The sequence below is a fragment of the Amphibalanus amphitrite genome, unplaced genomic scaffold (assembly GCF_019059575.1).
Source record: "Amphibalanus amphitrite isolate SeventyFive unplaced genomic scaffold, NRLGWU_Aamphi_draft 000853F_arrow, whole genome shotgun sequence".
NCBI lineage: Eukaryota > Metazoa > Arthropoda > Thecostraca > Balanomorpha > Balanidae > Amphibalanus > Amphibalanus amphitrite.
In genome coordinates, this window is record NW_024882347.1 from 51,980 (window position 1) to 73,838 (window position 21,859).

General features: G+C 46.5%; 1 protein-coding gene across 1 annotated transcript in view; it reads left to right on the forward strand.

The window, feature by feature from the left end:
* Positions 1–7,813: 7,813 nt before the first annotated feature.
* The window catches only part of LOC122367160 (protein Wnt-6-like), a 28,747-nt gene continuing 14,701 nt past the window's right edge, over positions 7,814–21,859 (forward strand). Inside the window, exon 1 of the mRNA XM_043340029.1 lies at positions 7,814–8,643. Within this exon, the coding sequence (XP_043195964.1) occupies positions 8,552–8,643 (92 nt within the window). The 5' untranslated portion in view covers positions 7,814–8,551. The remainder of the gene's footprint in view (positions 8,644–21,859) is intronic.

Here is a 21,859-nt window from a genome sequence, read left to right on the forward strand (position 1 = left end):
CGGATTTTCGAAATTTTGAAAATTTCGAAAATTTCATATAATAATATCCAAAATTTATATTTTTACATTTTTTTCAAAAAGTTTTTAACTTTTCGAAAAAAACCGGAATATATGTGATAGAACGCATTATTATGACTAACTCTAGCAAGTTTTAGCTAAATATCTTCAAAAATGGCCAAGTTTGACGCATTATTGCAAAAATTCACATTTGCTAATTTTTCAAATCAATTTTTCAGCACGTATTTGACATCGTACGCCAATATAAATAGCACCATCGTGTTCCTGAGCTCAATCTGCATCCAATAGACACCTTTTTTGTTAAAAAATATTAACTTCAAAATTTGACCTTTTTTGACCTGAAAGTGACCTAACATAAGCTAAATTCGACTCAAAATGACCTCGAATAACACAGACGACATCAAGTTCGAAATCTCTGACCTAAATGGACCATAAAACATGTGTCACGTGACCGACGCATGATATAATATTTTCGTGACCTGTGATGACCTGACCTTGACCTGAAAATCAAAGTACAAGTTTGGTACCCTCAGGGTAACTAGAGCATCTGTTCCCGAGTGTGTGATCCAAAAATGAGCCTGGTCTGACTTGTAAGACGGCGGCCAGAGCCCAAAACGTGATCAAGCCAAAATGCTAATAATTTTTACTTTGACCTGACCTGTGACGTCATCGGTGACCTCGAGGTCAATGAAATTAGGTTTCGCTCGACAGTTTTTCCGGGGCTATCAGACGCCGTTTGAATTTTGACGATCGGCCCAGTAGTTTCGGAGTTAGGAGGGGGGGCTATGAATAGCCCCCCCCCCCCCCCCAGTAGGGCGTGTTATACGCAGACCCCAGTGGGGCGCGGGTTAATTTGAAAACGACAAAAGAGTCTTGCCGCAGAGAGAGATAGAGAGAAAGAGAAAGAGAGATAGAAAGAAAGAGAGAGAGAGAGAGGGAGAGAGAGAAGTAGGGAGGGAGAGAGGAAGAGGGAAGGAGAGGAAGAGGGAAGGAGAGGGAGAGGGAGGGAAATGCGTCTGCTTTTGAAAGTGTGGTATCGTGATCCTGTGTTGGGAACTTTCCATCAGGCCGTGCCTGTGTGCGCCGGGCGGCGCCGGCCGAGTAGCGCGGGCGCGGACTCGAGCGCGCGGACCAATCGGCAGCCGCCACGACCGCGGTGACCCCGCCGAGCTGACCGGCGCGGCGGTCGGGTCAGTCAGTGCGCGCGGTGCGGCCGGTCGAGGCTGATGTGTGCTTTCTTTGCGCTTATTTGAACTCTTTCGTTACGTATTTCATTCTTGCTTTTACGTTAATATACTACAGAAAGTTTTTTGTTATTAGATCTCTGCTCAATTTTACAAGGCATATGTAGGTGTAACGGTATAATCATAATGCTCAGTTTCTCCGCTGGTACTCGCGACATGGCAACCACTGATATGCTAAATAATAGTTGTTTCTAGAATATGCTCAAAGTTATCCAATTTGATATACACGTACGCGGTCTGCTGCTGGGCAAGTAATATATTTTAGTCACTTGGCTACATCCTCACAAACTCAGAAACGTGTTAAAGGGACCATCCCACCTTCACATTAGTTTTGAGTTGAGATAGCCAAGTTTGCGGCCAGGCTCAGAAACCACCATTTATCCTGGTCGCAACCCCCGCAGCTTTATGGTGTTCAAGAAATTTCTTCCCTTTACTTGCAGGGTGGGACCAGCTTAGTCCCTATCTCTTAACCATTAGCGGTTTTTTGATGACGTCAGCAGTCATTTCAACGCCCGCCATTCCTTGAACCCGAGTTTTGCTGACCTTGAGCTCCCTTTTTTATCAACGTGAAATCCGTCGTCGGCGCTGAGAAAGCCTATTGCTTTTCATTTTAATTTGAATATTAGAAGATACCCACCACTGGAACTTGGACTGATATTATACCAAGGCCGAAGATGATCAAGCTGCCTGCTATATCTGGAGCTTGGTGTTCAACTTCAACATGGAATAAAAAACAAAATATCAAAGCAAACTGGATATGGTCAAGGGCGGATCTAGGGGAACTTTTTGGGGGGGGTCACAAGTCGGCCGACATGCCGGGTCTGATGGATGAATTCTGACGACCGGGGGGGGGGGGGGTAGGGAGCGAGTATCTCGAGATCAAATGACATTTGATCTTCGTCGTTTCTAAGATGAAGTTTTATCATTGTAAGTCAATCGGCTCAGTACTTTTAGTTAGTGAAACCCACCTATACAGGGGCGTCGCCACGGGGATTTTGTACTGGGGGGAGGGGGGGCGGATCGACCGACTTAAAAACCCAGAAGTAGACATAGTTACCTCACTTTTAGCCTAATGCATTAGTAGCATACGGTAACGCTCTCTCTTATTGACCTGTGTATGAATCGGCGGCGCGAAGCGCCGCAAAAATTTGCAATAAAACATTTGTCAAAACACGGCTCTAAAACACAAATATTACAACCCTTTTAGCATGCTAGTACAAGCCGGAGTTCCTTCACAGTACACATATTAATTCCGACTCAATTTGACACGGTTGGTGTTATTACAGTCACGATCTCTCTTATTGATTGGTGTATGAATCGGCGGCGCGAAGCGCCGCGAAAATTTGCAAAAGCATTTGTCAAAACACAGCTCCAAAACACAAATTTTACCACCCTTTTAGCATGGCGGTACAAGCCGGAGTTCCTTCACAGTACACATATGAATTCTGATTCAATTTGACACGGTTGGTTGGTGTAGTTACAGTCACGATTTCGTATTGACCTGTACGTACATGAATCGGCGGCGCGAAGCGCCGCGAAAAATTTGCAAAAACATTTGTCAAAACACAGAGGGGGTCTCCTCTCTAGAGAGGACCACCTCTCTACTGCGGGCCTCCTCTTTTCACAGGACCTCTCAACTACAGAAGGCCTCCTCTCTACAGAGGGCTTCCTCTCTACTGAGGGTCTCTCCCTTTCAGAGTGGTGTGTGGCCGAAATCCATTGAGTTTTTAATTTTGGGTGTAGGTAGGGGCACCAGGAATTAAATTCATGACCATCCCCTTGGAGTTTTCCTGGATCATCCCCTGGTGCTCGCACGGTTGAGACAAAAACGAGTAAGATTCTGGCCTTCAATACGCCTTTTCACGCAACACGATCCAGAAAAACAAAGGTATTAGCTCAGAAGTGTTTGACAGGTGATTTTGAGCATGTAAGACGGCGTCATAACGCATTTAGGTCTTCGGCTTTTGGGGGGGGTCAAATGACCCTCTCAGACCTTTTGGGGGGGGTCATGACCCCGTGGACCCCCCCCAGGATCCGCCACTGGATATGGTACTGCAAGTTAAAGTCCAAAGAAATTTGAAGAGCTGACAATTGACATTAATTCTTTTCCTGCAAGGTTTCCATATTGATATGGAGATCACAGTCACACCATGAAGAAATATTTTTGATGTTAACAGTTGAAAGGGGATTTATCTTCCAGTTTTGACGAAAGACGCTGCTGACTGTCTTTGAAAAAGGATGTCGGCATGAGGTGCAATTGTGCTTGTGAAGTGGTTATAACTGGTCTTTTCACAGTATTAAATTAAATGTGCCATTGCAGCCAAGTGTGTTATCATGTAAGGTAAAATCAAAACTACAATGTTGGTTTTACGAGCATTGAGAAGGCTGGTAGGTAACACCTGCCTGTGCTCGTAAATCATGCTGCCAGAGTATTCTAAATTAATTTTATCATACACTTTTGTTGTCCAGAATGGTTGCACTATTGTTTGGTATCATATTATTCCATGTAAATATGGTAGTGTAAAGTCCGACCAACATGTTACCAGATTTGAAGCTGTTACGTTACCTAAGTACCTGTTTTTTACTGGCGTGGTGAATGTCACCTGGATTTTGTTTTGAGGTGCAGACCTAGTAACTCTGACTACATGGGTTTGAAGCTATTATCTATTCTGTTTTTACTGGCCTGGTGAATGGCGACTCTTGTTGTCCGTGGATGGCACTGAAACAAATTTTGAGTGTTTTGTACAGTGTTTTAATACAATGCTGAGGGCTGAAAGTTGTCTTGTTTAGAGTGGTGAAAGTTCAGGATATGCCAGCCACCATGGTGGGTCAGAGTTAAATGTGTTGCAGTCAGTTCGGCTTCGGCAAGCACACGGATGGGCATACGCATCAAGACCTGCTCTGCCATACTTTCAGCCAATTTTACCTAGGTAAGTCTTTTCTTTTTTCTGCCAAAAGCTATGACATTGTGAATTTCAGCACTGTGGCCTGTGTGTAGCTTTCAGGAAAGCAATTCTAAATAAAGCTCTGATAAAGTGCAAAATCAGCAATGCAGCCCTCTATTACATTTTCTACAACATCTTACTTGTTCCTTGCATGGAGAGAAAAATGCAATGTTATGAATTCGTTTATTCACATAATTTGACAAGCATGCAGTTACCTGCTACTATCACTGCACAAAACAGAGCAGAAAACATCAGTTGATCAAACACAAGACATAACAGAAGTTTACAACATAGGGCTGCCGAACCTGCTTCCTCCCACCACAGTTGATGCCATTTCCTAGCCTGGCTTGATGTGAGCACTGAATAGCTGCTTTGTCTAATTACAGCTCACTACCATTCAACTTAAACTACTCTCTTTAAAGTAAGAGTGAGAGCGTTCAGAGTTCACAGCAGCTCGACAGACGACAGACAACAAACATCTTGACAAACCAACCAGTATTTGATTTGGCTAATGATTTATGTGCTTGTTGTATCATGGCCAAACTACTTTAACAGCAATAATCCCTGTTTCATCTTGATCTTGCTTTTATTTCCATTTGAACTCAGATCTTGAAACAATCATCTGAAGTGATATCAGATACTGGCTTCTGTTTCTCTTGAAAGCAAGTTAAAACAACAATGATAAACTAAGGCAGGAGATGTGAGTTGTGGCAGTAGATTTTTGATTCAACATATGTCAACCTTATATTGCTTGAGACCTCTGTGACAGACAAACAAATATTTATAGTTTTTTGATAGTTTGGATTCTTGGCTTGATTTAGCAGATCAGCTGTGAACCTTGACTTTGAAATCACATAAATGTCATGGTACCCGAACGAATCCTCGCATGACATTTCTTCGTAGCACAATTTTTCGTCCGCATTTCTTCGTCTACAAATCTTCGTCGGTGCATTTATTTGTCCCTCAATGCTTTCTCTTGCATATATTTGCGTTGAAGAAGAAATGCGAGCCGATTTTCATATACCCTGGTGCGAGACAAAGTAATGCGATAGGTACGAATAAATGCCCTGACGAAGATTTGCAGACGAAGAATTGCGATACGAAGAAATGCCATAAGAATTGTCCTGGAATCCTTTATTGGCCATCATATATTGACCTTGATAAGATAAACGCATCATTCGCGCAATATTTGTCGCACTTTGATACCAAACTATTGCTTCCAAATGCCGACGTAAAGAAAGCCTTTATGTGACGTCATAGAAACAGCGGATTTCCCAAAAAGTAAACAAAAATAAAAGTCTTATATCTCGAAAACGGGTGAATATTTTCCGGTAAAATTTGGTAGATGTTCATTTTCGCTCTTTGTGATTCACGCTACATCACTTTTATTCCAATTCATTAACTTTTTTGAAGGTGGGAGGGTCCCTTTAAGCATTCCCGAGAACGGAGAAAATGCTAAACGAATGCTTGTTACGCTTCCACGTGTAACAGAGCTGGCATAACCCATTTATTTTTCCGTTTAAGTTACTGTCCAATGCACGTGCGTTGCTAGAAACACCAAGCTGCGGGTGGATTTAGCTGACGGTGGTCTTGGAAACGCTCTGTTCTTCGCGGCAGACGCCACGCGTGCCACAGTTAAAGGGACCCTCCCACCTTCAAAAAAGTTAATGAATTGGCATGAAAGTGATGTCCCTTGGTTCAGAAAGAGCGAAAACGAATATCTACCAAATTTCACCGAAAAATATTCACTGGTTTTCAAGATATTAGGCTTTTACTGTTGTTTACTTTTTGGGATCTCCCCTGTTACTAGCGACTTTATTTGGAAGCAATAATTTGGCAGCCCTAAAGTGCGGCAGACGTTGCGCGCAAAGCAGCGTATACCACCACGTGTTAACGATGGTTTTAGTCTAAGATTTAAAAATCGTTAGATCTCCGCTGACGTCACAAATTCTAAGGGGGCATTCCAATGCATTAGCCCCTTAGAATCCGAAAACTGCAAGTTTGAAATTCCATATCTTCGAATTAAAGCATTTTTCGATGTTGTGAGTGTCCAAACCGGTATTTGCAGGTCATGGCCACCAATTTGGCTATCTCAACTCAAAACTAATGTTAAGGTGGGAGGGTCCCTTTAAACGACTGCAGATTTGAGTGCAGCTAGGCTGTTCTCTGTTATCGGTCTAGCATCTGCTTATCTCGCTAAACTCGCTTTCGTTCCGGAAACGAATCTTCTCAGGACAAATTATACGCATGCTGCTTAGGGAACAGCAATAACTGCAGTACCTACCTTGTTACATTATTCGACGGTAAACAAAACACTGTGCTTGTGCAAGCAACTTATATGCTGAACACCGTACCGAACATTTACGTATTTCCCGAATAAACCCAACTATGCTGCTGAAGTAAATATTTGAACTTCGATATTTCGATGTTAAAGCTACAATATGTTCAGATGCTTTATATTTCTCTCGTATATTGTTTTATGTTTATATTACAGATGCTTTTCATTGTTACAACAAAAATATATTTCTATTTTACTGCAAACTTCAACTTAACCCTCACCCGGCGAGGGGGGTTGATGCAACCCCCCCCCCCTAAGGTTTTTCGCAAATAACGTAAAAACGGCGGCGGTAGCGCCGCCAAATTTGGCATAACCTCTAGAGCAACCTTTTTGCACCAATCCTGAAAATTTGAAGTCCCAGTCTTTTTAGGTCAAGTCACCAGGTCACAAAAACCGGTAAGAGGTCAGGGGCTCCGTGTCATGATTCGCGGTAAACCCCTAATCAGTTGCTTTCCTTAGTTATTTTTCAAAAGATTTGCTGCACAAAAATGTACAATAGTTTTTGTTCAGAATTATCCCTCCCCAGGCGAGGGCCTTTTCCATAACACGGACGGCGAGGGGGGGGGGGGTTGGTACGACCCCCCCTGGCGATTGGCTCCTATGGCACTTAGAAACGCCAAATTTACAGGGTAGGTGGGTCCATAGGGGATCTCGCCTCTGTGAAAGTTTGGTGACTCCAAGTCAATATTTAGGGGGGTTTTGGAGGGGTATGAGTGCAAAAACTTTGGTAAAACATGTCAAATGTTTTTCGCGTATAACTTCTTACCTAGTAAGGATAGAGCGAAAATAAAAGCACTAGTGAACTCAGGACGTCCATGCGCTGACTTACCTCAGTAGCTAGTCTTACCTTGACTTCAATGCATGGTCCAAAAGAAAGTCTGTTTTGCAGCGCTGATTGGAACATTTCCGCACGGGACATGCCTTCCCTATCTCAGCAGCTAGCCGGATGAGTTGACATGTGAAACCTTGTCTGTTAGCGTGAGAGGTACAGCTCACTTTTATATGTGCATCTGAAGTGCTAGAGCATTAGCAATGTACATGATTTTTCGTCATCCTATCGTGATTGATGAACACGAACCTGGGACGTCTGGGCTCCTACCGTTCGGATTCATTACAGCGGAACCATGACCTGTGGCTCACGAGCACTGGGTCCGAGTCCACGGCCTCACGAGTCGCCCTCTCAGCTCGGCAGTGTCCCTTCCTCATTGAGCGCGATAAAAAGCGTCAGTACCCCGAACCGATCGGTCGGGCCGGTCGCCTACGCTCCCACGGCCGGGTGCCGCGGTCGCCCTGGATGGGCCATCACCTGGCACACGGCCGGCGCGGCGGGTCTGCGGGTCTGCTGCCCGAGACCGGCCGCCCCAGAGCAGCGGCCGCCGGGCGCGCCGGGCGGCCACAGTGGAGCACCGACGGAGCACCTGGCCGCACGCGGCGCAGAGCACGGCGGTCGACGGTCGCGGTCAGCCACAGCGACGGCAGGTCCTGCCGCGGACAGAACAGCGACGCGTGGGGACATCGCTGGTGATCGGTGACTAGACTAAACACCCAAACAGATCGATTGTGGTGTCAGTGGTGAAACGGCTGCTTATCCCAAACGGTGGCTGTTTGTGTTTACACAGGCGGTGCCAGCGTAAAAGAGAAACACGTCAAAGTGAAGTGGTGCTGTAAGAGGTGTTTTGACACCCCAAACATCTACAGAAGGAGCCTACCCGGTATCAGGCTGGGGCACAACACCGTATCGGTGTAGCCGTCACAGTTTGTCATAGCAGAAGGCGACAATTCATCCCATTCTGAGGACTTCACTCAACCAAAACAAACCGCACATCGCATCCTATCCCATACTTTTCCATATCACCCACCGCCTCCGCCACTCGCTTGTATCACTCGCCCGCCTGTCTATCCCGCCTGCCCCGCCCGCCTGTCCATCCCGCCTGTCCATCCCGCCTGTCCCGCCCGCCTGCGTCGCCGCCTGCGCCGGTCGTCGGGGCGATGACAGCGGTGACAGCATGAGGGGTCGGCTGGTGCTCGAGCAGCTGATGCGACTGTTCATCATCGTCGTCTGCCTGACGCTGATGGTTCCCGCTGACGCCATCTGGTGGTGAGTATTCGCATATCGTCGGCAGCGACGGACGCGACGGACGCGACGCACCATCTATTATCGAAATGGATGATGCGTGCTGTGACTCGCCGCCAGACAGTATCGCGTGATTTTGCGTGACGATCGCGCGTGAGACGGACGGATGTAGGTTGAACAAGACGCTTTTTTGTTGCAGGAATGTCAGTAATTGTTACTTGCGATGATTTTTTTTCGCGATAGCCGCACTTAATATTCTGATATGTGATTTAGCCCGGCATTCCTGTATATGACCTAGTGTTCAGTTGACTACCACAGTTCTTTTCATAGCATGACTTTGAATACAAAAAAGAACGTTTCGACACAAATGCCGAAATGTGAAGAATAAACAAGGCGGATCAGCTTACGTTGCGGCAAAGCTTACGATAATACAATTCTTGACTTCTCACGATAAATTTTGGCATCATTTAACTCCCTAACATTTTCAAATCATTGTCAACGCATTACTTTATCTTTGGGTGTTTCGAATATACTACAGCAAAACAAGACACGGTGATTTGTTTACACGTTCACTGCTCTGAAAAAGTTTCATTCTTGGCCAATAAGTTTTACATCTTTCCCTCGTTTGGTGACACAGTTGCCATGGAACAAAAGCCAAGGGCAAGCTGGTTCATAAGAAACGCAGCATCCTCTTTTGGCGAAGATCCGACGTGGTCAGTTAAATCCATGTATATCACCGTGATCTTTATCCTCGACTCTACTTCATCAAAACCAAGCCAAAGTCGGAACGATTACTAATCTGCCAAACTAAGCATAACGACCGACATATGGTACGACAGCTCAAATACAACCGCCCGCATCGGTTGTAAATCTTATAACTTATTAGAAAGTCTGCAAATTGTGTGGGGTCTAATTTCAAAATTAGTATAGGTATTGAGGGATGACTCAAGACCGTGTGTTCACTTCGGCCACAAATGTTTTGCGACCGCACGAAATACATCAAAATCTGAGAAAGTCTGCAGAGGGATACACATTTAGCAATCAACACACAAGTGCAATCATACATGGGCAGAGTGTTTATTTCCCGCTCCTGTTAACTGGGCTTTATGAGCAGCAAGCACTACAAATTAGATTCCATGTCGTTTGCGACATTCGACATTTTGAGCTGTTATAAAATGTCTGCGCAGTACGCACGACATAATTACAAAGTAAACGAGTGTGTGCAATGGCGCAGATAACGGAAATCTTGCCACATATAATGCTCCGCTTTATGTGTATAACAGTTTTGTACTTTGATAACAATAACACACAATTAAATGAAATGTCAAATATAGACCTTTTAAAAAATTCACTTGGATACGCCGAACACACAATCGAGGATGATAAGCCTCCGATACGTACAAAACTCATTCGGTTATTGTCGTAAAGTCTTCGGTTAATTACCGCACGCTCTGCCGCTGATCGTAACATCGGCTGTGCAATACAACTGTCGCGAATTACTTTGACATTTCCGATGATACGAACGAGTACGTTACGTTAGATCGTTTAAATCGATGTGTTAAAACGAGCGAATCGAAACGTATTTACCGGATCACTTCATAATGTATTCACACTCGCCAAATTCTATCGACCTCATTTTCCAAAACTATCATTTTTACGCACATTCGTTGACCTCGGCACGTGACCTATAACAAATTCTGGCATAGGCTCGTGCGCCCATTTTCGGGGAGCCACAGAGTCGGCGACAACAACTAATGCTTTGATGTAGCCCAAGACCCTAGAGCATCAAAGTGCCCACATTTGTGTGCACAATTCAAATGTTCAACATATTTTTGTTGAATCATTGGCACGCAATGCCGTTTTCTAAAGCATGCGGCCTCCATACAGTTATCGATAGCATACCATTGGAGACGAGACGTACACCACAATACTGCTATTTCTGTGCGTGACCAGACTAAATCGTCTGATCACAATGCATTATAGTATTCTGTGAAGGCCTTGGTTGAATCCTTCGCGTGCTCGTTGATCCACTTTGGCGTATCAATCTCCCGAGGTGCCACGTTAGTCCGAAATGACGGCTACTTTGTAGGAAGAATCGGCGCCGCTTAGTGAAGTGCAGTAACTTTTGGCCGAAGAATGTGATCGTCTTTCGATTGGTGCGCTATAACTGAACTTTTCAGGAAGGAAGGAAGTACCAATATTCGTAAAACTATTTCATTTCAGCTCATGTGATCATCTTTTATCATGTTTGTCTTCAAGATCATTTCACACCAGAAGTTTTTTTAGCCTCCAAAAATGATAAAAAGACACCATCAAGCCCTTAGGTAACCGTTTGCTTCAATCGGAGTCGGAAACAGCGTTTACCGGACTGCTTTTTCGATGAAGATCGGTCTCATGGTCCAGACTGCAGGTGCAGCTAATCATGGTACGAATCAAGATAAGCTGCAATCGTTTTCAAAAAAATGACGTCAAGGATGGTTGGTGAAAACAGTATCCACCCATTAAAAAAAATGAGCGGATGTCAACAAGCAACGAAATCAGCCCCATCGCCAAGACGGATACCTATCGCGTAGCGTGCAGAGTGAGTTGCTTGTCTAGTAAAGTAATCTTGGTCCAAACTGCCTGCATGAAAACGGTTTGGCTGAGTGGTATGTATACACCCTCCCAAATAAGACCCATTTAACTGAAAATCCAGGAATGTAAAAGAAGAAATGTATTTTGATGGCTCTCATCATAGTAGCAAAATGCCTATTTAGTATTTACATGTATTTATTGAATTGTTTTTACGTTATATTCTTGTGCAAAATTAGGTATCCATTTGGAACTACATATTGTGGGGCATTGTTCTTACCTCTCCGCCGGGAATTCCCAGCTTCCTGCGGTCCTGTGGGATGCATCTGCAGAGCTTCATGTGTAGAACTGCCAGATGGAGTGCAGATCTTGATGGGCACCCCCTGTCAATCAATAAGTGCCCACAAGTTTGAACCGCGCCCGGAATCCGTGTGTGATATTCCCAACCGCAATCCACTGTGTTCTTTCCACGAGCAGATTGGCCGACCCAGGCTGTTGGAATTTTCTCAATGCTGCCACCGGCTTGACACGATAAAAGTGACAGATCTTTGGCAAAATTCGCGGCATTTCTGCCAATGCCCGGATCGGTTTTATATATTGCTCTCCGCTGCAGCTGGAATAGGGACGGATATTTGTGGTCGAGCCGTTTGCGAAGCTGCTGCTGAAGGACGAATGTTTGGAAAATAGGAGACACAGCAAGTGTCACTAAAGTATACCAGCAGCTTTTTTCAGATAAAGCGTAGTCGCACCGTGTATATGTGGTTTAAATGAGATATAAGTTTGTGTTCATTGATTATTACTACAGCATGCAAAACGCCAATGACCTGGGACAGGCGCAGTCAAGTAAACGACATTTCAAAGATACCGAATACACTTCCCTCAACTGAGGATAAAATGAAACTATCATCAAAAGCACGACAAAAGAAACAAATTATCTGCAAAATTGACTGCCTGTTCACCACACATACCGTCTTTTACGACTTGTACTCTGAACGACTGAAATCACAAATGCACAAACGTAAGAAACACGCACCAACGTTGTTGACACGCGCGAAAAAGGTAGGTACTGAAAGCTGACTAGCACCATAGCCAACATAATTTTGAAAAGGTGTCACTTAACACCAGCAGTACATGATAGTTTGCTGAGAAACGGGCAGATTATGAAGTTATCTCCACCAAATAATTTTTTAGAAGCGCGTCCTAACGAGGTATGTCGAACGCTGACAGCAGCAGAAACATGCAAAACTGCGCATGTTTCTGCTCCTGGCGACCGTCTCGGTTAGAACGGTGGCTCGGGCCGTGTAAGTTGGGTCTGTGGTGCGTGATCATCAGCCACTCTGTCGTGTACTGCGACCACTAATCAGAAACACTACTTTCGAGCAGGTAACTTGTTCAACAGCAAAATATTGGGCTACCTTAACATGCTTGAGGCTCGTTTTTTATTGTCTAGACGCTAGACAATGGCCACGATGGTCTAGATAGCAGGATTATTAAAAAGAAACGATATTCATGTTTCGTAAATGAGCCCGCTTCCAAAAACAAATTAATAGCAGCAATATATGATGCATCAAATCATTCATAAATGAACGGCTTTATTTTGTGCATGCGTGGTATAGTTACTTGTTAACGAACGAAGATTATTTCTGTATTGGCGCCTAATTGTGTTAAGTCATTCATGTATCCGCATGTAAACTGATGCCATGACATTCGTATGCAAATTGTTTTGATGGAAATGGCAATCATGAATATTTGAGAGCATATGAATATGGAGTATGGGTAGGCAGAGAATGAGTTATGACGCATTTTACTAGGTCGGACTGGTCAGAGATGGACCATTCACCTTTGTGCTCGAACCATATAACCAGACCTGACACCTGTGCTTTATGTTAAGCGCAGCATTATAATTAGGCTACATAATTGCCAAACATTACGCATTCTCGTTATGATTAGGTGTCTTAATGTATGACTTAAGAGTCATGTTACCTTTTCCTCAAGTTATAATGAATATGAAATAATATTTTCGGAGTTTCTTGAGTGATATATATTGAAAAATTGATAGCAAATATTTCGATACTCGTAGTGGTACCTTTTTCAATGCGAGGTACCACGCATTGAATTGGTACCACTACACTGAAAAAAATAATGACACCTAAAAGGGGTGTTTTTTGAAGCGTACCAAAAACGCGCAGTTTTCTGGAGTCCGATTACACCCGGAATCAGACACTTTCTAGGGTATTATGACACTGGTTGAGGGTGTATTTTTACACCGTACGTCGTCAAATGATTCCCGGAATCATACGCCTTATGGAATAAAAATACACCCCAAATCAGAGTCATAATACTCTAGGAAGTGTCTAAAGTGTCTGATTCCGGGTGTAATCTGACTCCTGGAAACTGCGCGTTTTTGGTACGCTTCAAAAAACACCCCTTTTAGGTGTCACTTCAGGGAGTAATCGGATTTTGAGGGTTATTTTGATCCCACACGGTGTATGATTCCGGGAATCATTTGACGACATGTGGTATAAAATACACCCCAAATCAGAGTCATAATACTCTAGGAAGTGTCTGAAGTGTCTGATTCCGGGTGTAATCTGACTCCTGGAAACTGCGCGTTTTTGGTACGCTTCAAAAAACACCCCTTTTAGGTGTCACTTCAGGGAGTAATCGGATTTTGAGGGTGTATTTTGATCCCACACGGTGTATGATTCCGGGAATCATTTGACGACATGTGGTATAAAATACACTCCCAACCAGAATCAGATTACCTCGGGGGGTGTCTGATTCCGGGTGTAATCGGTCTCCTGGAAACTGCGCGTTTTTGGTACGCTTCAAAAAACACCCCTCGTAGGTGTCACCTCAACGGTGTCAAATGACTCTTGGGATGGTTTTTCTATACCGGTTCAGAGCCTGATCCTGCTAGCGTCATACATCAGCTAATATAAATATTACCGGTACTATTGGTCTCCTAATATGAGAAATACCGGTAATATTCGAGTGCAGGGATTGGGTTGTGTGCAGGGGTGAGGGATGCACTCGAACCGAGCTGCGGCGAGGGTATAAAGGGTATATGTATTCATCGCATCAGAAAAACAGGTCGCCTGGGCCCTTATCTTGAGACCAATAGTATGGTACAACTAACCAACATACTCATGGGTATGTTCTGCTTCTGAAATTATAGAAACGATTAGCCAGACTGCAACGAGACTTTAAATGTAGCTTACATGTGCCTTCACCCTTGCAGCTACAATTTTATCTATTGACGATGACGTCTTCTTTTCAATCAGTCTTTATACCAGATATTGTCAAATGATTCTCGGAATCATACACCTTATGGGATCAAAATACACTCTCCAACAGAGTCATAATTGCAGTTGTTAACCACGTGACGCAAATTAACAATACATGCATGTCATTCTTTATTTTATATGCAACAATAAATTCCAAAACATTTGGGCACGAAATGTATGGCGAAATCTAATGAAAACTTATCGTAAGGCGCATGGGTCCGTGACTCCATTCACCGTAAGGAATTACTCACATTTCAACAATGTTCCATCAACCGGTGATTATTGCTACTTACTTAGGTAGAGTTAGGTATTCTGCAGCTAAATGACATAAAAACTTACCTCCGTTTCCATAGTGCGTTGCAATCTTACTGTCCTCACTTCATAATTTCACCGAGTGCAGGGCGCCTCCTTATTTGAATACGTACAGAGCAAGTTACAAATAAAAACTGAACTTTATCGTTAATGCACTATCACTTGAAACAAAACTACACTTCAAACAACGTTTTGCGACATTACAAGCAAGTAAATTCAAATAATTCCTGCCCTCACTCACACCGCACACACCACGTGGCACAGCGCGCGCGCAACTGAAGTCCAACGGCTTTCTAACGGTTTTCCTCAAGGTCGCACTATTTCGTCTTCGTGGTGGACCGACTAACACAAATGACGTCACAAGACAATGCAGCCTGCTGATTGGCCTATTTCATCTTCGTGGCGGACCAGCAGCACACACATGACGTCACTCTGGGCATTGACTCAAATCACTGAACCCACACCAGGGTTACGGAGTCAGAGTCGGAGTCCGTTGGAGTCGACAGTTCTGGCCGTAGTCGGAGTCGGAGTCGATATTGGAAGCCAGAGCTGGATTCGGAGTCTGATTCACCGAAAATCTCTTGATTCTGCAGTGTTGGTTCCTACCACCAGTGACGTCAAAACAATTTCTGTAATAATTTAGTGTTTTTTGATAATATCATGTGGAGTTTTTGAGCCCTATGGCAGGGCTGCGGAGTCGATGGATTTTCGGCGACTCTGACTCCGACTCTGATTCCGGCTTTCAAAAACCAGCTTCGACTCCGACTCCGACTCCGGGCAGAATTGTCGACTCCGACCGACTCCAACTCCCGACTCCGACTCCGCAGACCTAGCAGGGCTGCGGAGTCGACAGATTTTCGGTGACTCCGACTCCGACTCCGGCTCGGGTTTCTAAAATCGACTCCGACTCCGACTCCGACTCCGGTCACAACTGTCGACTCCGACCGACTCCGACTCCGACTCCGACTCCGACTCCGCGGCTCTGCCCTATGGGTGTCATTTCACTCAGTTGAGCGTTTTTCGTAATCCGTGACTCGCTTATTAGGTGTAATTTGACCCTCAGTGGTGCCATAATATTCCGGTGTCATTTGAACCCAATGGGGCTCAAATGACACCGGAATATTATGACACTACCGAGGGTCAAATTACACTCAATAAGCCATTTGAAGGGAATATTATGACACCACTGAGGATCAAATTACACCTAATAAGGGAGTCACGGATTGCGAAAACACTCAACTGTGTGAAATGACACCTATAGGATATAAAAACTCCTCATTATAGCGTCAAAAACGCTTAGATGTGTCATTTTACACTGACACCGTGCAGGATCTTTTGACACGACACCTAAAATGGGAGTCAAGATTTTGGGAGTCAAATGACCCTTGGGTATGTGATTCTGACCGAGATCAATTTACACTAAAAAACGGTGTATGGACACTGTTTTTCAGAATCGGATTACACCATGGGTGTCAGTTGATTTCCAAATAGGGGATCGTGATTCCCGGGGAGAGTAATTATTTTTCTCCGTGTACGAGTATCGAAATATTTGCTATCAATTTTTCAATATAGTACTCAGCTTTCGTTGAAATTAAATAAAAACTCAGCATATATCGGACGTTTCGTGTTCGGTTTAACACTTCATCGGCGATACTCTACGGCGATACTCTATACTCTACTTCATACGGCGATACATCGGCGATGAGAGTATCGCCGATGAAGTGTTAAACCGAACACGAAACGTCCGATATATGCTGAGTTTTTAATTTTTCAATATATATCACTCAAGAAACTCCGAAAATATTATTTCATATTAGGTGTCTTCTGTGACTATCGCCTAAGCTCAGCTTGCATTGAACAATTCCTGTTCACAATAACGTGTTATACACCGAGTTCGCGAAATTAATTTCTTCAACCGATTTAGTGCACCAGACGTGTCGCTGAGTCACAGCTGTGAAATGTTCCCCGCCTGGTAAAGGGCGTGCTCTGTCACTCACGGCTAGAATGTCGGTCACATCTTCATTGGAATCTGAAAGCCGTGTAGCTTTCAACCACAATTACATGAGCAAACACTTTTGGCGCATTTCTGGCTCTGACTCAACACCGTTGGACTACATGATTATTGTGACGACTGTCATTGTTAGATTCATGTATAGGTCACGACGGATCACGTGTCAGTATAATCTGACCAGTATAACGCCTTTTGGGGCGACTAACGGAGCGAGCGAGAGGGTGGGCCTTGCACGTGCGAAATTGCGAGGGGGACTGACTTGTGCACGGCACCCTACTAACTGGTCTCTAGCGATGTGCCAAATTTGGGCACAATCGGCCCAGCCGTTCTCGAGATCTGGAAGCGGCACCCTGCACGTGCGCACGTGCAAAATGGGTCCCAACTGACTTGTGCACGGCACCCTACTAACCGGTCCCTAACCGTGTACCAAATTTGAGCGCAATCGGTCCAGCCGTTCCCGAGATCTGGAAACGACCCCTGCACGTGCGCACGTGCAGCAGCACCCCAACTCTGGCACATGTATATGCAGTGCCTAGTGGGTGCCTACCTACATGCCAACTTTCAGCGCAATCGGCCAAGTAGTTACCGAGATATTGCAACAATTACAAAACTGACACCTCTTCGTTTTGCACGTGGCACGTGCATAAGGGGTCACCCACATGCATCGGGAATAGTCCAATACTTGGTAGAAGGAATGAAGCTACCGTACAAAAATTACCGCGTGTAAATCGGTCAAGTGGTTGCTGAGATATAAGCCTCGCAAAAGCGTGACCACGGCCGGCCGGCCGGCCGGCCGGCCGGCCGCTCATACTCAGAAATTTCCGTTAATCTAAGGAAAGACTACGCTCGCTTCGCTCGCTCCGTAATAAACCAGCCATTTCCTTTTCTGCAATGACACTTGTTCCTGGACTGATATTCACCAGCATTTTAGAGATCATCCTTGAAAACATCATCTACATTTTCGAAAAATTATACTCGCGCCGACATCCGTTTTCTCAGAGAATTAAAGTCAACTGAAACAACGTCCTAGAGGCTAGAACCATCACCGCTGAAACATGCTGGTCTAGCAGCCCTGGGGTCATATATCTCTCCCCTAGCCCCACCTGCCGGGGCCGTGACCGCGGCTGTCCCGGGGTGGTGACGGCAGCCGTCAGGCCCTCACCACTGCACCAGCCGCGCCGGCCGCTGGCGCCACTCGCCGATACCAGCGGCGGCTGCCAGCGCGCCCTGTATGCCGCCGGGGCCCGTCGCTGACGACGCGTCGACGGCCGGCCTCCGGCGGGCGCGTCCCGAGCTGTTTGGAGACGCCCCGCCGGCGGTGGCGGGCGCGGCCCGGGGGTCGGCCTCGCGCCCCGGCCGCTGCAAGACGCCTTTCAGACACGGTCCGGCCGCGCCGCTAACAGTTAAGCGCAGTCCCAGCCAGGTGTTTACCGTCTGCCGACAGGTGGAACTCAGAGTCGTCAGCTCGCGCGCGCGAGTCGCTGGCGTTGGCCGCCCTTTCGGCGGTTAGAACACGTGTCGAACTGGCCGGCCGGCGTGGTCTGACACCGCCGGCAGCTGCTCGGCTGGCGGAGCAGCGTGCCGACTCCGGTTTGTGGTTGGCGGAAATTCTCCGCTGCGGGAACTGGAGAAGGGCGCCTGGCGGCCGTTGTCACCCTGCACATCGAAAATTGCATCAAGAAGAGAAGAAAAAAAAACTGATCGTCTTTGGGGAAACACTAAGCCGGTCGAATTCGATCCGTCTTGAAAATCAATGCACCATGAGAGATGCTTCTGCAGATAACTGCGAACCCCACAACAGACAACAAAAAATGTGTCATCAGGCGTCAAACATCCACACGATTGGCGTCAGGTGTTTGCACGACCAGTGTTCCCGCGAGAAGATTAGTTCGTTTCCGTATAACTGATCCCAGCTGGTACCGGACATGGCTCGGCTATTACGGGGCCGTCCCCTTCAATACAAACATCGTGCACGACGGCATTGGCTGTGACCGTGAAACACAGCCGCTGAGAGTTACTCAGAGCGGCGCGGGAGCCGCCCGCCTCTGTCTCGCCCAGCAGCTCCCCGGACCGGCAGTCGGCGAGGTGCGGACCGACGGCCGCCGCGTCGCTTTCGATGCACCCCGCCGACGAGCTGCAGCCGACTCGGGCCGAGTGGTGTCTGTCATCGCTCGCCGTGCCGGCAGCCGACAGCTGACAGCAGCCGGCAGCCGACAGCTGACAGCAACCGACAGCCGGCCGTCACTCAGCTGTCCGCGCCGGCAGCGCCGTGCTCCTCCTGAGCAGATGTACATAACCCGGCTAATGTGACGACAACAATGCGGCCGCTCGTGCCCAGGGCCCTCGGTGCTGTTTTCGTCACTCTGACCTTGCCATCTTTCGCTGTTCATCTCCACTCCTCCGTTCGCCGCGTGCTCGTACGCCGCTCCCACGGAGAGCGGATAAACAAGTGCTGCTGTCTGCTCTTTTTCTCTTCCTCCTACCCTTTCACCTGTCAAACTTGGTGTTACCGATCTCCGACAGCGCTCGCGACAAAAGTGCTGGCTGAGGGACTCACGAGCAGTGCTCAGCTGCTCACGACTTCCAGCTTATCCGAGCACGAGCGCGCTGGGTCGCTGCAGATCCAGCTGCAGCCGAGTTTATCAATGAGATGGCACTGCGACGGGGACCGCGCTCGTACGATAGCAACTGGACTCCATTCACTACCTGGCGAGCATCCACGTCGCTGTGAGGAGTAAAACTGACTGCTTCAATGAAACTTTACCTATTGTTATCAACACCGAATCAATGTAATGCTTTGCTGGACCTTCGTCAGTATTGATTAAACGTTATAAGTGATATGCAGTTAAAATCAGTAAACGTGTATTCAATTAGGTAGCGTATTGAACAGGCAAAGCAGCGATGATTGAAAGATTAGGTGTGCTATGCAATCTTATCATCAACATACCTAGAAACACTAGTTACCTACATTATTGCAACATGCATCAACATTCTGCTATTTTCCTAACCGCCACATTGTGATATGCCCATTGCACATCATCGTCAGTTCCACGACTCAATCAATCAAACTGAATATTTGAACGTCCTGGCATCATCATCGTGACTTTGGTCGTGATCTGATATAGGGTACAGAGAGCGAATGTGAGGCTCGTGACATAGAGCAACGAATAATGTGTTTGGAGAAGGGCTGAGCGATGAATGGACTGCAGATGCTTTTGCATCCTCCTTGAAGACATTTAGTTATGTTCGCATCGGTAGATGCAATAAATCAGGTTAAGTAGGAGGTATGTAAGTATGAGTCCCAGCAGGTGTTGTTTTTGTGATAGCACCATGAGTCCATGAGATATTGGTAATTCAATGAGGCTAGCACATGGTGCCAATGCTGCAGTGAAGCCCAGCGTTGTCACGGGGGATTTCGCGTACACTCTTACGGGGAGAAGATACAGGTAACAAAGGGCACTGAAAATTATGCTCTCAAAATGATGCTATCCCGAGAAACTGGTAGCTCTGATCTCAAACGGAAATATTGCAAAAGCGCTTGAATGTGCAATCCCATTGTGAGGAGTCTGCACGATGCGCTTGCACACCTGTCTGTGTCATTGTCCATTCATGACAGTTTGTGTGACAGGGAATCGTGGCGGCTTACATTCGCAAATCTTGCCAACATTCTGATGTCGTGCTGTGATGAGCGACGGGACCTCGTGTCACCGTTATCAGGTACTGCAGACAAAGGGGCCACGGCGATGATTAGAGGCATCATCTCCCCCGTCCGTGTCCATCGTCCGACGCTGAGTCATGAGAGCAGAACGTCTGCGAAACTGGCGCGGGGTGCCAAACCGGCGCAGCCCTCCCGACACACACCACAGAGCCGCGGCACCCAAGGCTGCCGTCACGCTCAGCAAAGCCGTTTAGGATTTTCGCCGGTCTTAACTGGGAAACCCGCCCCTGGTAATGCTTTATATGAGTGGCACGAGCCACACAGGGTCTGGCTCCGCGTGGTATAAAAATACCCGTCTCGTGACTCGCGATCCTTGGTTTTTAAGTGGCGAACGCAGCCGGACGAGCGGGATCGCTCAGCCTGTGGCCGTGTCGGTGTACGACCGGCGCCGTGGCAGTGGCTGGCACCGCGCCGCTTATGAGACCGGCTGACCACTGCCAGGCCAATACTAACATGACCCGGCAACTCGAGAAATTTCGCCTCGATGAGCCCTGTCGACACGGTCCAGCAGCGGCCGACGAGCGGGGATGGGGATGAATGCTGTCCGGGGATGTGATGTGGGGCGCGGAGTGTGCTGAAGACAGCCAGGGCACCACCAGGAGCTGCCGGGGGGGGGGGGGGGGGGGGGGGCTCTGGCCCGCTCCGGCTGACCCAAACGATGTTAGAGCTCCGGTTGAGGCGCCGACATCCGATGGTCTCAGCTCTGTTAGTCGGCTGCCAAACCCTGGCCCGGCCAGACAAAACAGTCCAATGACCGGTGCGTGGAATGAGAGTAGCGCTTCAGTCATTGGGTATTTTGCGAGAGCACGTGTCATGGCATGGGTGCCTTCGCCCTTCAGATAAGCTGCTATACCTATCAGCTCCTCTTGTGCGTAGGTGGTGATAAATCGTACCATAAGGCATATGAGCTGCCTTGCCTCAATAATTTATCTAACGGTTCCAGTGTTTGGTTGTTATTTAAAGGGAAGCAATCCTCGCAAGTTGTGCTCGATGCAGCAAATAAATGCCATGTATTATTCTCCTATATATTTTATCGTAATGATATGTGTTTTGAAAAACATGCTCTTATTGTAACCCCCAAATTTTATTTGTTTTGGCGAGCTCAATACACTCAAGAATTACAATCCTTCCTGGCATCTGGTCTACGTGTCTTGTACCACGTCTCACAGATCCTGTCACTTTGCTGAACACACGAAACACTTCTACGTAAATATCACGAACGCTAAAATTTATTTTGGTTTCATCATGTCATGTTGGCATGCCGATAGGGTCTGGTCTATCACGCGGTGATGCAGGTTGAATTTAGTCGGCAGATTTGTTCGTCTATATTTAACTAATCGC